This window comes from Ylistrum balloti, unplaced genomic scaffold (genome assembly GCF_031769215.1).
Source record: "Ylistrum balloti isolate Yb309-2 unplaced genomic scaffold, AGI_CSIRO_Ybal_v1 Utg370930, whole genome shotgun sequence".
NCBI classification, from domain to species: domain Eukaryota; kingdom Metazoa; phylum Mollusca; class Bivalvia; order Pectinida; family Pectinidae; genus Ylistrum; species Ylistrum balloti.
This window is the reverse complement of record NW_026782526.1, coordinates 1-18,821: the sequence shown is the minus strand read 5'-3', so window position 1 is coordinate 18,821 and position 18,821 is coordinate 1. Positions and strand designations below refer to the sequence as shown.

At 37.5% G+C, this 18,821-nt stretch overlaps 1 protein-coding gene across 1 annotated transcript; it reads left to right on the top strand.

Annotated features, from left to right (window-relative positions):
• The first annotated feature begins 657 nt into the window (after positions 1-657).
• LOC132559536 (uncharacterized) lies at positions 658-1,539 on the top strand. The gene has a single exon (XM_060224166.1). The coding sequence runs from the start codon at positions 658-660 to the stop codon at positions 1,537-1,539; it is 882 nt and encodes a 293-aa protein (XP_060080149.1).
• Positions 1,540-18,821: the final 17,282 nt, after the last annotated feature.

Here is an 18,821-nt window from a genome sequence, read left to right as displayed (position 1 = left end):
ACGCTTTGGAATTTGCAATCATCACGATTATATAACATGCCAACAACCGTGATATAAATGTATGTTTCAGAGAAATGATATAGATCCTCTTAGTTAGGTAGGCATAGAGACGGATGACCTCTCTTGGGGCTGAAAGGCTTTAGGTGTACGAGTGAGAGTTCTGTTACTAACACGTTTGTCGGAGCTGACCTCGGGCACCACTGTTGTTGATCCTTTCGTATCGATTTCAGTAATTAATTGGTTCCGATAGTGATGTAAGGAGTCGGGGACTGCTGGTGCAGCGTCGATCTGTACGCGATCTGCCTTCCACGTGACTGTGTTTAGTCATCTTTAATCTTAAACTACACGAAATTTGGAATGCCATGTAGTTTGGCACGCAGATGGAAAACTAGACGAATATGCATGACTTTAGAATTCGCTGCCCATGAGAGGTAATTATAGTATATGTAAAGATCTTTTAGAAAATAAACATATTTGATAATCGTGGCCCAGATGTCTTAAAATATTGTCAGTGAGTTTTGTAACTTTGGTAACAATCATCCATTTATAGAGAGTATTTGTTTCTAACGTTTGTGTGTCTTAAGAAAAAGATTTTCGAAGTTTCTGTCAATATTATCCAGTTTTGACCGACGACCCTCAGGCCCCTCGGGAATCAGTATGATTAACAGTTTTGACCGACGACCCTCAGGCCCCTCGGGAATCAGTACGATTAACAGTTTTGACCCACGACCCTCAGGCACCTCGGGAATCAGTATGATTAACTGTTTTGACCGACGACTCTCAGGCCCCTCGGGAATCAGTCTGATTAACAGTTTTGACCCACGACCCTCAGGCCCCTCGGGAATCAGTATGATTAACAGTTTTGACCCACGACCCTCAGGCCCCTCGGGAATCAGTATGATTAACAGTTTTGACCCACGACCCTCAGGCCCCTCGGGAATCAGTATGATTAACAGTTTTGACCGACGACCCTCAGGCCCCTCGGGATTCAGTATGATTAACAGTTTTGACCCACGACCCTCAGGCCCCTCGGGAATCAGTATGATTAACAGTTTTGACCCACGACCGTCAGGCCCCTCGGGAATCAGTATGATTAACAGTTTTGACCCACGACCCTCAGGCCCCTCGGGAATCAGTATGATTAACAGTTTTGACCCACGACCCTCAGGCCCCTCGGGAATCAGTATGATTAACAGTTTTGACCCACGACCCTCAGGCCCCTCGGGAATCAGTATGATTAACAGTTTTGACCCACGACTCTCAGGCCCCTCGGGAATCAGTATGATTAACAGTTTTGACCCACGACCCTCAGGCCCCTCGGGAATCAGTATGATTAACAGTTTTGACCCACGACTCTCAGGCCCCTCGGGAATCAGTATGATTAACAGTTTTGACCCACGACCCTCAGGCCCCTCGGGAATCAGTATGATTAACAGTTTTGACCGACGACCCTCAGGCCCCTCGGGAATCAGTATGATTAACAGTTTTGGTTCATCATTCTGTATGGAAAATTTCAGTAAATTTTGCTTTTTATCTTAGGAAATAGTCGAAAAAGTAAATTTTGAGTTGCTTCAGAATTTGCAACATGTACGATTATTTAAACACCAAGAAAATATCAAAATGTCAACAAAATTGCAACCCTAACTCAAATTCATTAAAACTCGCGCACAATATAAACAGAAAAGAAAACAATAACATGGAGACTCCTAAAAGTACAAGGAGACCAACACGAGATGTTCCGCTTCATCACTCGCCATGTAAATCTTTGGCAATATAAATAGTAATGTCACGTTCTCAAATGAGAACAAGTATATAACAATGGAACCAACCAGCAAAACAACGAGCATCCGGCGCGTCTGGCTTTATATCTAAAAAAAATATCAACGACGACTTCTTTCACGAAGATTGCTGTCATGGGAACAGGCCCTCGAATACTGAATCAGCCACAGCATGTAAACATAATAGGTTGTGGACGAGGGAATGATACTATACAGAAATGGAAAATTAATCAAAGGGTAATTGAAATCAGCACGCTTATCATACACCTTGGTGGAATGCTGTCCATTTCGTTTTCGTTGTGAGAAAAGACCGGGATAAGCGGCCGACGAAGAAGAGTCTGTCGTGTCTTTGTTTTTCAGTCTGGTGGGTATATATGATGGACGAGGTCATTAATTTTTTGTTATCAGAAGACGTCATCAATATATCTGAAAATGGAATTAACCGACTTTGAAATATTCCAATGGCTCGTTTTGATAAGCTCTCCAAAGAATTCATTCTCGCATTAAAACAAAAACGAAGATGGAAACTTAATCTCCTATAACGATCAAGTGGCGCCCCACAATTAGTTCTATAACGATCAAGTGGCGACCCACAATTTGTCTCCTATAACGATCAATTGGCGCACCACAATTAGTCTCCTATAACGATCAGGTGACGCCTAACCATTAGTCTCCTATAACGACCAAGTGACGCCCCACAATTAATTCCTATAACGACCAAGTGGCGCTTCACAATTAGTCTCCTAAAACGATCAATTGGCGCCCCACAATTAGTTTCTATAACGATCAGGTTGCGCCCCACAATTAGTCTCCTATAACGATCAATTGGCGCCCGACAATTAGTCTCCTATAACGATCAAGTGGCGCCCCAATTAGTTTCTATAACGATCAGGTGGCGCCCCACAATTAGTCTCCTATAACGATTAAGTGGCGCCCAACAATTAGTCTCCAATAACGATCAAGTGACGCTCCACAATTAGTTTCTATAACGATCAAATGACGCTCCACAATTAGTCTCCTATAACGATCAATTGGCGCCCCACAATTAGTCTCCTATAACGATTAAGTGGCACCCAACAATTAGTCTTCAATAACGATCAAGTGACGCTCCACAATTAGTTTCTATAACGATCAAGTGACGCTCCACAATTAGTTTCTATAACGACCAAGTGACGCTTCACAATTAGTCTCCTATAACGATCAATTGGCGCCCGACAATTAGTCTCCTATAACGATCAAGTGGCGCCCCTAATAAGTTTCTATAACGATCAGGTGGCGCCCTACAATTACTCTCCTATAACGATCAATTGGCGCCCGACAATTAGTTCTATAACGATCAAGTGGCGACCCACAATTTGTCTCCTATAACGATCAATTGGCGCACCACAATTAGTCTCCTATAACGATCAGGTGGCGCTCCACAATTAGCCTCCTATAACGATCAATTGGCGCCCGACAATTAGTCTCTATAACGATCAAGTGGCGCCCCCAATTAGTTTCTATAACGATCAGGTGGCGCCCCACAATTAGTTTCTATAACGATCAGGTGGCGCCCCACAATTAGTCTCCTATAACGATCAATTGGCGCCCCACAATTAGTCTCCTATAACGATCAAGTGGCGCCCCACAATTAGTCTCCTATAACGATCAAGTGGCGCCCCACAATTAGTCTCCTATAACGATCAAGTGACGCCCCACAATTAGTCTCCTATAACGATCAAGTGGCGCCCCACAATTAGTCTCCTATAACGATCAATTGGCGCCCCACAATTAGTCTCCTATAACGATCAAGTGGCGCCCCACAATTAGTCTCCTATAACGATCAAGTGGCGCCCCACAATTAGTCTCCTATAACGATCAAGTGGCGCCCCACAATTAGTCTCCTATAACGATCAATTGGCGCCCCACAATTAGTCTCCTATAACGATCAATTGGCGCCCGACAATTAGTCTCCTAAAACGATCAATTGGCGCCCCACAATTAGTCTCCTATAACGATTAAGTGCGCAATTAGTTTCCATAATTACAATTAGTCTCCTATAACGATCAAGTGGCGCCCCACAATTAGTCTCCTATAACGATCAATTGGCGCCCGACAATTAGTCTCCTATAACGATCAAGTGGCGCCCCACAATTAGTCTCCTATAACGATCAAGTGGCGCCTACAATTTGTCTCCTATAACGATCAAGTGACGCTCCACAATTAGTCTCCTATAACGATCAATTGGCGCCCGACAATTAGTCTCTATAACGATCAAGTGGCGCCTACAATTAGTTTCTATAACGATCAAGTGGCGCCCCACAATTAGTCTCCTATAACGATCAAGTGACGCTCCACAATTAGTCTCCTATAACGATCAAGTGGCGCCTACTCCTATAACGATCAAGTGGCGCCTACAATTAGTTTCTATAACGATAAAGTGGCGCCCCACAATTAGTCTCCTATAACGGTCAAGTGGCGCCTACAATTAGTTTCTATAACGATCAAACAATTAGTTTCTATAACGATCAAGTGGCGCCCCACAATTAGTCTCCTATAACGGTCAAGTGGCGCCTACAATTAGTTTCTATAACGATCAAGTGGCGCCCCACAATTAGTCTCCTATAACGATCAAGTGGCGCCCCACAATTAGTCTCCTATAACGATCAAGTGGCGCCCCACAATTAGTCTCCTATAACGATCAAGTGGCGCCCCACAATTAGTCTCCTATAACGATCAGCGCCCCACAATTAGTCTCCTATAACGATCAAGTGGCGCCCCACAATTAGTCTCCTATAACGATCAAGTGACGCCCCACAATTAGTCTCCTATAACGATCAAGTGGCGCCCCAATTAGTTTCTATAACGATCAAGTGGCGCCCCACAATTAGTCTCCTATAACGATCAAGTGGCGCCCCACAATTAGTCTCCTATAACGATCAAGCGACGCTCCACAATTAGTCTCCTATAACGATCAAGTGGCGTCCCACGATTAGTTTCTATAACGATCAGGTGGCGCCCCACAATTAGTCTCCTATAACGATCAAGTGGCGCCAAACAATTAGTCTCCAATAACGATCAAGTGACGCTCCACAATTAGTTTCTATAACGATCAATTTAGTCTCCTATAACGATCAATGGCGCCCCACAATTAGTCTCCTATAACGATCAAGTGGCGCCTACAATTTGTCTCCTATAACGATCAAGTGACGCTCCACAATTAGTCTCCTATAACGATCAAGTGACGCTCCACAATTAGTCTCCTATAACGATCAGGTGACGCCCAACCATTAGTCTCCTATAACGACCAAGTGACGCTCCACAATTAGTCTCCTATAACGATCGATTGGCGCCTCACAATTAGTCTTCTATAACGATCAAGTGACGCTCCACAATTAGTCTCCTATAACGATCAAGTGACGCCCCACAATTAGTCTCCTATAACGACCAAGTGGCGCCCCACAATTAGTCTCCTATAACGATCAAGCGACGCTCCACAATTAGTCTCCTATAACGATCAATTGGCGCCCCACAATTAGTCTCCTATAACGATCAATTGGCGCCCGACAATTAGTCTCCTAAAACGATCAATTGGCGCCCCACAATTAGTCTCCTATAACGATTAAGTGACGCTCCACAATTAGTTTCTATAACGATCAAGTAACGCTCCACAATTAGTCTCCCATAACGATCAATAGGCGCCTCACAATTAGTCTTCTATAACGATCAAGTGACGCTCCACAATTAGTCTCCCATAACGATCAATAGGCGCCTAACAATTAGTCTTCTATAACGATCAATTGGCGCCTCACAATTAGTCTCCTATAACGATCAATTGGCGCCTCACAATTAGTCTCCTATAACGATCAAGTGACGCCCCACAATTAGTCTTCTATAACGATCAAACGACCAGTGGCGCTTCACAATTAGTTTCTATAACGATCAATTGGCGCCCCACAATTAGTCTTCTATAACGATCAATTTGCGCCTCACAATTAGTCTCCTATAACGATCAATTGGCGCCTCACAATTAATCTTCTATAACGATCAATTGGCGCCTCACAATTAGTTTCCTATAACGATCAATTGGTGCCTCACAATTAGTCTTCTATAACGATCAATTGGCGCCTCACAATTAGTCTCCTATGGCGATCAAGTGGCGACCCACAATTAGTGCCTATAACGATCAAGTGGCGCCCCACAATTAGTGCCTAAAACGATCATGTGGCGACCCACAATTAGTGCCTATAACTATCAAGTGGCGCCCCACAATTAGTGCCTATAACGATCAAGTGGCGCCCCACAATTAGTCTCCAATAACGATCAAGTGGTTATACAAACGTTTATAGCGTGAAATATGAATTTCTTTAAACAATTAAAACAGTAGCAGAATATGATAGAGAGAATAGATACAAATTGACAGCACATCAGTTATTGTGAAACAGTAATATGTCGTAAAATCTATTTACAAAGTGTTAATGACATCGATGTGATGAGAATGTCAAACATCGTTTTGATACCTTCACTTGGCTTTCCTTACGGACAACTTCTTTCTCTGTAATTGTTCTAATCTATTGTTCGCACAAAATATACTATTGATGCTATTTTTGTTAGCTGTCGGATCATTGCTAGAAATGATCCTAAGAGTATATACTTCAATATTGCGATGGATACCACCTCTGGTATTAACTTTTCAGGTCGAAAATTAAATGAAAAAAAAATTCTATTTACAAATTCATTTTTGTTTTATTGAGGGAAAAGGTTGTTTCTCTTTTTTTTTCAAATCTGAATTTATTGTAAAGCAGATGCAATACGTTGGTTTTCAAACCCCCGATAAAGTACATGTCACCATAAAATAATTAATATGAGGTCAAAGAATTAGGTCAAAATGTCACAAGTGTATTGTTAAAGGAAAATCAATATTTTTGCATTGCGCAACTTATTTTAGCCAAAACAAATGCTTGTCGTCTATGCTAGAAACTGTCTTTCAATAAGGACTAGAATGGATGCAACATTTGATTTTAAGCACCCGAAGCATCGACACCAATAAAGAACAACTAACCGACCAGGCTGTCATCATTTCAGGCCGACATACATCCCGACGCTGAAGAATGCGTTAGGTACAAAAACAACGTTAAAGACGTGTGCGACACACCATTCTCTGATGAGTCCTATTGACATCCGTCTTAAATATTTTACTTATATTTTCGATGCTTGAGATGTTACCAAGGAGAAATACGTAAATTTGTCATTCACAACTGCGTTCATTTACAGCAAATTGAAACATGTAAAAAAACCATACAAACCCGCACCTCGTGCCTGTTTACATGTTTGATGAACGTTTGACAATCTGCCAGAAGGCACGCTTGAAAGTAAATGCTTGTTGAAACGCCGTGCTCATTCAGTTATAGTGTCAGCAGTCACGATTCCAACACTGAATAACGCCATTGGCGAGGTACGTGCCGAGTCATCCATGTCTCAGCATGTCGGGAATTTGACAATTCAAAGGTTGTGTGTTGAAAGGATAAAAACTTGAAATGTTCGTTCATTTTTTTTACAAAGTTGTAATTGAGGTTTAGGTTATAAGAGCTGTTTTATTTTTGCCAATGTAATGCTAAGTATAAAAATGTCATTGCTAATACCAGGCTTAGCATGTCAACACTTTTATCTCCTTCCGGTCTTAAATGGTTTTAAGCTGTTTGTTTAAAAGCATATTTCAAATTGTGACTTGAACAATTAAATCTTTAAGTTTTATTTTTTCTTGTTGCAATATGTTTTTAAATTCTTAACCAAATTTATCTACGCATGCATAGTCCACATAAAAGAATTGTTAGAAACATTTCCAGATTCCCCACCATTTTAACACATATTCGTTGCACTAATGATATTCTCGAGCGATACAACGGAGGTAAAAAAAACGTGCTGAAATATTTTTCAGACACATTCAATGTTTGTCACGCCTCAAACCGTAGAGAGTTATAATGTTTTCTAATGCCATTCGCAGAGATAAAACTTTCTCATGATTCCATGACAGGGAAGAAGATTTGATGACAAAGAATTTAAAGTCGGCACTTAAATTTCATTCCGAAGTTCATGTACAAATGTTAGTCAACATAGCGTATTATGCGAATTAAAATACTTGACATAAACACGTTACTTTACTTATGTTACATTAAACATATTTTTTCTTGATTTTTTTGTCCTTTCATTGAGGCTTATAATATAATGAGATAAATATATAGTTCTAGGTGTACGTATCATTTCATTCAGTGATTCATCTACACATACGAGTCCCGAGTCCTGTATACACACAATTCTGATCGGACTCACAAAATACTGGAAATTACATTGTATGACCCATCTTTTAACAATAAAGTTGTAAAGAACTCAGTTGTATCTTGATCTTCTTTATCCATGGATTTTCATAAATCTTTTAAAACGAATCGTCTGATACAGATATACTTATCTCTGAAAGTGTTGTACAGTACAACACCATAGACCACGCCTATAAAAACAAACAAATCGGTTCAAAAAACACATCATATGATTTACTTTTTGTTGAAGAAATTACTGCCTATCATTACACCTAGATGTCTTAAAAGACTTTTACATTTAGGGATGTAAATAAATTCGAAATCAGTGGCCGTGTTGGACTGTTTACCAGTGTCTGCGACTCACCATTACAACTGTTGTGTGTGAGAGTTCCTCCGTATTTAATTTTAAATCCTCTGTGTGACATATTTCACGTAATCGTAGAATAGATATTGTTTTATACCAAACATCGCTCATTTACACCCAATGGTTTTAGCGACAATGGTCAGCCGTGTAAATCGGATCGCCATATAAAATAGGATGAATACATAGATTGGGCTTGGTAAGTGTCATCTAGCTAGGAACGTGTGTAAATATATACTGCAACGAGCTTTCAAATAGCTCGATCACGTGATCTTCATCACGGTTATAAATTCACACCGGTCAAGGCGGTATCTCGAGGCAAATAGAAAGTAAAAATATGGATATATTTACCTCGAGGAAATAGAAAATAAAATTAGGGATATATTTACTGCGAAGAAAATAAAAAAATAAAATTAGGGATATATTTACCTCGAGGAAAATAAAAAATAAAATTAGGGATATATTTACCTCGAGGAAAATAAAAAATAAAATTAGGGATATATTTACCTCGAGGAAAATAAAAAATAAAATTAGGGATATATTTACCTCGAGGAAAATAAAAAATAAAATTAGGGATATATTTACCTCGAGGAAAATAAAAAATAAAATTAGGGATATATTTACCTCGAGAAAAATAAAAAATAAAATTAGGGATATATTTACCTCGAGGAAAATAAAAAATAAAATTAGGGATATATTTACCTCGAGGAAAATAAAAAATGAAATTAGGGATATATTTTTTTTTTCACATCAATCGCGATTCCCTACGTAACATTTCGCAAGAAGCACGTGACGGGAATTTTCTCAACTTTTTAGTCGGCTAAACAAGAAATTGATGTGTGACACAGCTGCCATGACAACTAGAAGTAACAATGAATATGAAAGTACAAGTCAATTCACCTATTTTTGCAAATATTATTGATTTTAAAACGCCTATACTTCTGTCTACGCGTATAGTCCGAATCATTCTAACGTTTTATCGACTTTTTTATGTTGGTCTGGAGTTGCTGAACGTCAGAAGTGCGTCTCTACATGAACATCAAGTTAGAGAAATAAACGACCAATTCATGGGTTGGCATTCAAACGACAATTGTAGAAAAAAACAACGCTATTTTCTCTAGCGGTCCCCACAAGCTATTCCCCGCGATCCCCAGCGGGACCCCCTTATCATATCATTTAATGGTAGTTGATATAATTTTGATAATTTTTATGACATAGTGCATCCTGTAGTAGACCAATATTTTACAGGAAGATATGTCATATCACAGGCCTTAGGGACCTTTTGGACTTTTTAAAACCCATTATTTCATGGGTTTAGTTTTAAAGTACTTGAAAAGCAGCCAATTAAATTAAATTGGTTGGTGGAGAAAATTCTATCGTTCCTGGAAAAAAAGGGTCGTTTGTTCTTGTGGAATTAAGTACAGTGTTGCCATTAGAATCGTGCTCAGTTCGTTAAGAGACCAAAATAAAAAATAAATACCATCTTCGACAGAGTTACAGACTTTGCAGGGTCCTTATATTGTGAAATCTCCTTTCACCCAACCTGTACCTATTTCATGCCTATATTTAATCTTAAAACCCTCCGAAAGTCCTTAACTGAAATCCTATTTATTCAAACACATTTCCCTTAACTTACATTTTTACACTTGAGTTATCTAACAAATCACTTGAAAAGGTAACCACAAGTAATACCTGTGGTAGTGTATGGATCATTAAACAGGTAACCACACGTAATGCCTGTGGTAGGGTATGGATCATTAAACAGGTAACCACACGTAATACCAGTGTAGGGTATGGATCATTAAACAGGTAACCACACGTAATACCTGTGTAGTGTATGGATCATTAAATAGGTAACCACACGTAATACCTGTAGCAGTGTATGGATCATTAAACAGGTAACCACACGTAATGCCTGTGGTAGGGTATGGATCATTAAACAAGTAACCACACGTAATACCTGTGTAGTGTATGGATCATTAAATAGGTAACCACACGTAATACCAGTGTAGCAGTGTATGGATCATTAAACAGGTAACCACACGTAATGCCTGTGGTAGGGTATGGATCATTAAACAGGTAACCACACGTAATACCTGTGTAGTGTATGGATCATTAAACAGGTAAACACACGTAATACCTGTGGTAGTGTATGGATCATTAAACAGGTAACCACACGTAATGCGTGGGGCAGTGTATGGATCATTAAATAGGTAACCACACGTAATGCCTTTGGTAGGGTATGAATCATTGAACAGGTAACCACACGTAATACCTGTAGCAGTGTATGGATCATTAAAAAGGTAACCACACGTAATGCCTGTGGTAGGGTATGGTTCATTAACAGGTAACCACACGTAATGCCTGTGGTAGGGTATGGTTCATTAACAGGTAACCACACGTAATACCTGTGGCAGTGTATGGTTCATTAACAGGTAACCACACCCAATACCTATGGTATAAAAGTATATTAGGTGAAAATAACCTCATGTCTGTCAGCATCTAAAGTCAAAATAACCTCATGTTTGTCAGTATATTAAGTCAAATAACCTCATGTTTGTCAGTATATTAAGTCAAAATAACCTCATGTTTGTCAGTATATTAAGTCAAAATAACCTCATGTTTGTCAGTATATTAAGTCAAAATAACCTCATGTTTGTCAGTATATTAAGTCAAATAACCTCATGTTTGTCAGTATATTAAGTCAAATAACCTCATGTTTGTCAGTATATTAAGTCAAAATAACCTCATGTTTGTCAGTATATTAAGTCAAAATAACCTCATGTTTGTCAGTATATTAAGTCAAATAACCTCATGTTTGTCAGTATATTAAGTCAAAATAACCTCATGTTTGTCAGTATATTAAGTCAAATAACCTCATGTTTGTCAGTATATTAAGTCAAAATAACCTCATGTTTGTCAGTATATTAAGTCAAAATAACCTCATGTTTGTCAGTATATTAAGTCAAAATAACCTCATGTTTGTCAGTATATTAAGTCAAAATAACCTCATGTTTGTCAGTATATTAAGTCAAAATAACCTCATGTTTGTCAGTATATCAAGTCAAAATAACCTCATGTTTGTCAGTATATTAAGTCAAAATAACCTAATGTTTGTCAGTATATTAAGTCAAATAACCTCATGTTTGTCAGTATATTAAGTCAAATAACCTCATGGTTGTCAGTATATTAAGTCAAATAACCTCATGTTTGTCAGTATATTAAGTCAAATAACCTCATGTTTGTCAGTATATTAAGTCAAAATAACCTCATGTTTTATGTATATTAAGTCAAAATAACCTCATGTTTGTCAGTATATTAAGTCAAAATAACCTCATGTTTGTCAGTATATTAAGTCAAATAACCTCATGTTTGTCAGTATATTAAGTCAAATAACCTCATGTTTGTCAGTATATTAAGTCAAAATAACCTCATGTTTGTCAGTATATTAAGTCAAATAACCTCATGTTTGTCAGTATATTAAGTCAAATAACCTCATGTTTGTCAGTATATTAAGTCAAATAACCTCATGTTTGTCAGTATATTAAGTCAAATAACCTCATGTTTGTCAGTATATTATGTCAAATAACCTAATGTTTGTCAGTATATTAAGTCAAATAACCTCATGTTTGTCAGTATATTATGTCAAATAACCTCATGTTTGTCAGTATATTAAGTCAAATAACCTCATGTTTGTCAGTATATTATGTCAAATAACCTCATGTTTGTCAGTATATTAAGTCAAAATAACCTCATGTTTGTCAGTATATTAAGCCAAATAACCTCATGTTTGTCAGTATATTAAGCCAAATAACCTCATGTTTGTCAGTATATTATGTCTAAATAATTTAACGATTGTTGGTATAAAAAGATAAACTTGCATAATGATTGTCAGTATGAGAGGTCAAAATCAGGATATAGTTATTTTTAAAAAGGTAGAAAACGTTTGAAGACCATCCTATGTAAACAAGACGTCCCATGCTATCGCTTCCCCATCAATCGGCAGTGCAGGAATCTAATGCCATCTGTGGCAGAGAGATAACGTCTACAGTATGTTCACTGTTCCGAGAGCCTCATACTCCATCTAAATCACAGTGATAACCCGGAGAGTTCACCAGTGTAAAAGCTTAAATCCTTGGTGGTATACAGTACATGAGTCATGCGCTCGTCACTCAGAAAATATTTCATTGGAAAGTGTCTTTGCTGTATATGATATATATATTCTCTCAGCTTCCCTCATAAATATTCCGTATCCGTTTTTATCATCGAACGTGCTCATCACTTCGAAAATATTTCAATTTTTTTGACATGTTTCTTCAAGTTACGGTTTTTCCTCACAACTATCCGTCATATGTACTTGTCTATTTTGAAAAATTTCAAATTAGATTTTAAAATATTCTGTTGAATTTACCAAGAACAAACCTTGTGTTAAAACACGCTCAGTCCATAAAAATTGAGAAAATGATCAGAGAACGATAAGGTAATATTACTTCATTGCAAAACTATTTCATCAACAAATGTAAGACACTGATGTATTTATTGATAAAGAGTGAATTTTGCTCATTCGATACACCTACGTCCCAATGTTTTAATTTAGAAGTGAGAGACATCCTTTGAGACTAAGATAGCTACCACATGGTCACTACAATGTTTCTTTATCCGTTAGTTTATGTATCAAACTATGGTTGAAAGTGAACAATCCAATACAGTTACGTCTACAAGGAGTAAGATGATGTGGACAATTAGACGGCAAGTACACAAGATAGAATAACTGATACAAGTTAATTCAAATAAATGTCAATTAACAGACAGAAAGATAATCATCAGACAGCTAGTACAACTAATAAAAACAGTCAATAGGATAGAATAATAGACCGCCAAGTAGATAGCTAGACAACAAAACAGAAAGACAACACTACCCAGTAGATAGCTAGACAACCAGATAGAAAGACAGCAACACTACCCGGTAGATAGCTAGACAACAAAACAGAAAGACAACACTACCCGGTAGATAGCTAGACAACCAGATAGAAAGACAGCAACACTACCCAGTAGATAGCTAGACAACCAGATAGAAAGACAGCAACACTACCCGGTAGATAGCTAGACAACAAAACAGAAAGACAACACTACCCAGTAGATAGCTAGACAACCAGATAGAAAGACAGCAACACTACCCAGTAGATAGCTAGACAACAAAACAGAAAGACAACACTACCCGGTAGATAGCTAGACAACCAGATAGAAAGACAGCAACACTACCCAGTAGATAGCTAGACAACCAGATAGAAAGACAGCAACACTACCCAGTAGATAGCTAGACAACTAGACAGTAAGACAACACTACCCAGTAGATAGCTAGACAACTAGACATTAAGACAACACTACCCAGTAGATAGCTAGACAACAAAACAGAAAGACAACACTACCCAGTAGATAGCTAGACAACCAGATAGAAAGACAGCAACACTACCCAGTAGATAGCTAGACAACTAGACATTAAGACAACACTACCCGGTATATAGCTAGACAACAAGACAGTAAGACAACACTACCCAGTAGATAGCTAGACAACTAGACATTAAGACAACACTACCCAGTAGATAGCTAGACAACAAGACAGTAAGACAACACTACCCAGTAGATAGCTAGACAACCAGATAGACAGACAGCAACACTACCCAGTAGATAGCTAGACAACTAGACATTAAGACAACACTACCCGGTAGATAGCTAGACAACAAGACAGAAAGACAACACTACCCGGTAGATAGCTAGACAAACAGACAGAAAGACAGCAACACTACCAAGTAGATAGCTAGACAACAAGACAGCAACGCTACCCAGTAGATAGCTAGACAACAAGACAGTAAGACAACACTACCCGGTAGATAGCTAGACAACAAGACAGTAAGACGGCAACACTACCCAGTAGATAGCTAGACAACAAGACAGAAAGACAACACTACCCAGTAGATAGCTAGACAACCAGACAGTAAGACAGCAACACTACCCAGTAGATAACTAGACAACTAGACAGTAAGACAACACTACCCGGTAGATAGCTAGACAACAAGACAGTAAGACGGCAACACTACCCAGTAGATAGCTAGACAACAAGACAGAAAGACAACACTACCCAGTAGATAGCTAGACAACCAGACAGTAAGACAGCAACACTACCCAGTAGATAACTAGACAACTAGACAGTAAGACAGCAACACTACCCAGTAGATAGCTAGACGACAAGACAGAAAGACAGCACCACTACCCAGTAGATAGCTAGACAACAAGACAGAAAGACAGCAATACTACCCAATAGATAGCTAGACAACGAGACAGTAAGACATTAACACACAAACGTAGATAGACAGATTGGCAACCAGGCAGTCAGTTAGACTATAGCATATACATGCTGAAAAATAAAGAGATCTTGAGGTAAAAAGGCAACCAGATAACAGACAAGACGGTTTCACTTTCTAATAGACCAGACACAATAACAATAATCATGATAGCTACACTAATAGACCAGACACAAAGACAGCAAACATGATAGCTACACTAATAGACCAGACACAAAGACAACAAATATGATAGCTACACTAATAGACCAGACACGAAGACAACATACATGATAGCTACAATAATAGACCAGACACAATACCATCAAACATGATAGCTACACTAATAGACCAGACACAAAGACAGCAAACATGATAGCTGCACTAATAGACCAGACACAAAGACAAACATGATAGCTACACTAATAGACCAGACACAAAGACAACAAACATGATAGCTACACTAATAGACCAGACACAAAGACAGGAATCATGATAGCTACACTAATAGACCAGGCACAAAGACCGCAAACATGTTAGCTGCACTAATAGACCAGACACAAAGACAGCAATCATGAAAGCTACACTAATAAACCAGACACAAAGACAACAAACATGATAGCTACACAAATAGACCAGGCAAAAAGACCGCAAACATGATAGCTAAACTAATAGACCAGACACAATACCATCAAACATGATAGCTGCACTAATAGACCAGACACAAAGACAGCAAACATGATAGCTGCACTAATAGATTCACAGACTCCCGAACAAGAAATAATTCGTTGTTTCTCGTAAGTTCTCACAAAATACCTACATAATCAACTCCGAATCAAGCTGTGTTCTCGGACGTAATACACTTTCGTAACACTATTGCTACGTTGGTGCTGTCAACCCATAATGGGAAGCAAACCCCATTTATACATGAGGAAGGACGGTATTACATCTCATGGTTGTAAAAACGGATCACATATACAGAAATCTACACAAGGATGATAGAGAAATCTACACAAGGATGATACAGATATCTACACAAACATGATACAGAAATCTGCAAAAACATAATACAGAAATCTACACGAGGATAATACAGAAATGTACACAAACATAATACAGAAATCTAAACAAGGATGATACAGAAATTGTCACAAGGATGAGACAGAAATATATACCAGGATGATACAGAAATCTACACAAAGATGATACAGAAATATACATAAAGATGATTCACAGAAATCTACACAAACATGATATAGAAATCTACACAAAGATAATACAGAAATCTACACAGAAATCTACACAAGAATGATACAGAAATCTACACAAGGAAGATACAGAAATCTACACAAAGATGATACAGAAATCTACACAGAAATCTACACAAGGATGATACAGAAATCTACACAAGGAAGATACAGAAATCCACACAAGGATGATACAGAAATCTACACAAATATGATACAGAAATCTACAGAAGGATGATTAAGAAATCTCCACAAATATGATACAGAAATCTACACAAGGATGATACAGAAATCTACACAAGGTTGATACAGAAATCTACACAAACATGATACAGAAATCCACACAAACATCATACAGAAATCTACACAAAGATACTACAGAAATGTTCACAGAAATCTACACAATGATGTTACAGAAATCTGCACAAGGTATGACTACACAAAGATGATACAGAAATCTACACAAGAATGATACAGAAATCTACACAAGGATGATACAGAAATCTACACAAGGATGATACAGAAATCTACACAAATATGACACAGAAATCTACATAGAAATCTACACAAAGATGATACAGAAATCTACACAAGAATGATACAGAAATATACACAAGGATGATACAGAAATCTATACAAAGATGATACAGAAATCTACACAAACATGATACAGAATTCTACACAAGGATGATACAGAAATCTACACAAAAATGATACAGAAATCTACACAAACATGATACAGAAATCTACACAAACATGATACAGAAATCCACACAAACATGATATAGAAATCTACACAAAGATACTACAGAAATGGTCACAGAAATCTACACAAGGATGATACAGAAATGTACACAAACATGACACAGAAATCTAAAAAAAATATGATACAGAAATCTACACAAGGATGATACAGAAATCTACACAAGGTTGATACAGAAATCTACACAAACATGATACAGAAATATACACGAGGAAGATACAGAAATCTACACAAGGTTGATACAGAAATATACACAAGGATGATACAGAAATCTACACAAGGATGATACAGAAATCTACACAAGGATGATACAGAAATCTACACAAACATGATACAGAAATCTACACAAAGATGATACAGAAATCTACACAAGGATGATAGAGAAATCTACACAAGAATGATACAGAAATCTACACCAGGATGACACATAAATCTACACAAAGATAATACAGAAATGTACACAGAAATCTACACAAGAATGATACAGAAATCTACACAAACATGACACAGAAATCTACACAAAGATGATACAGAAATCTACACAAGAATGATACAGAAATCCACACAAACATGATACAGAAATCTACACAAGGATGATACAGAAATCTACACAAGGTTGATACAGAAATCTACACAAGGATGATACAGAAAGATACAAGGGGATGATACAGAAATCTACACCATGACGATACAGATATCTGCACAAAGATGATACAGAAATCTACACAAACATGATACAGAATTCTACACAAGGATGATACAGAAATCTACACAAGGATGATACAGAAATCTACACAAGGATGATACAAAAATATACACAAGGATGATACAGAAATCTACACAAGGATGATACAGAAATCTACACAAGGATGATACAGAAATCTACACAAAGATCATACAGAAATATACACAAGGATGATACAGAAATGATACAGAAATCTACACAAGGATGATACATAATTCTACAAAAAGATGATACAGAAATGTACACAGAAATCTCCACAAGGAAGATACAGAAATCTACACAAACATGATACAGAAATCTACACAAACATGATACAGAAATCTACACAAGGATGATACAGAAATATACACAAGGATGATACATAAATCTACACAAACATGACACAGAAATCTACACAAGGATGATACAGAAATATACACAAGGATGATACATAAATCTACAAAAAAATGATACAGAAATCCACACAAACATGATACAGAAATCTACACAAGGATGATAAAGAAATATACACAAGGATGATACAGAAATCTACACAAGGATGATACAGAAATCTACACAAGGTTGATACAGAAATCTACACAAGGATGATACAGAAATCTACACAAGGATGATACAGAAATCTACACAAGAATGATACAGAAATCTACACAAACATGATACAGAAATCTACACAAACATGATACAGAAATCTACACAAACATGATACAGAATTCTACAAAAGGATGATATAGAAATCTACACAAGAATGATACAGAAATCTACACAAACATGATACAGAAATCTACACAAGGATGACACAGAAATTGTCACAAGGATGATAACGAAACCTACCCCAGGATGGTACAGAAATCTACACAAGGATGATACAGAAATTTACCCAAGGACGATAAAGAAATCTACACCAGGATGATACAGAAATCTACACAAGGATGATACAGAAATCTACATAAGAATGATACAGAAATCTACACAAAGATGATACAGAAATCTATACCAGTATGATACATAAATCTACACAAGAATGATACAGAAATCTACACAAGGATGATACAGAAATCTACACAAGGATGATACATAAATCTACACAAGGATGATACATAAATCTACACAAACATGACACAGAAATCTACACAAGGATGATACAGAAATATACACAAGGATGATACAGAAATATACACAAGGATGATACAGAAATCTACACAAGAATGATACAGAAATATACACTAGGATGATACATAAATCTACACAAAAATGATACAGAAATCCACACAAACATGATATAGAAATCTACAC

Bases quoted from the DNA above. Each gene is read 5' to 3' on its own strand.
- LOC132559536 (XM_060224166.1), top strand. From the start codon at position 658: ATGATTAACAGTTTTGACCGACGACCCTCAGGCCCCTCGGGAATCAGT.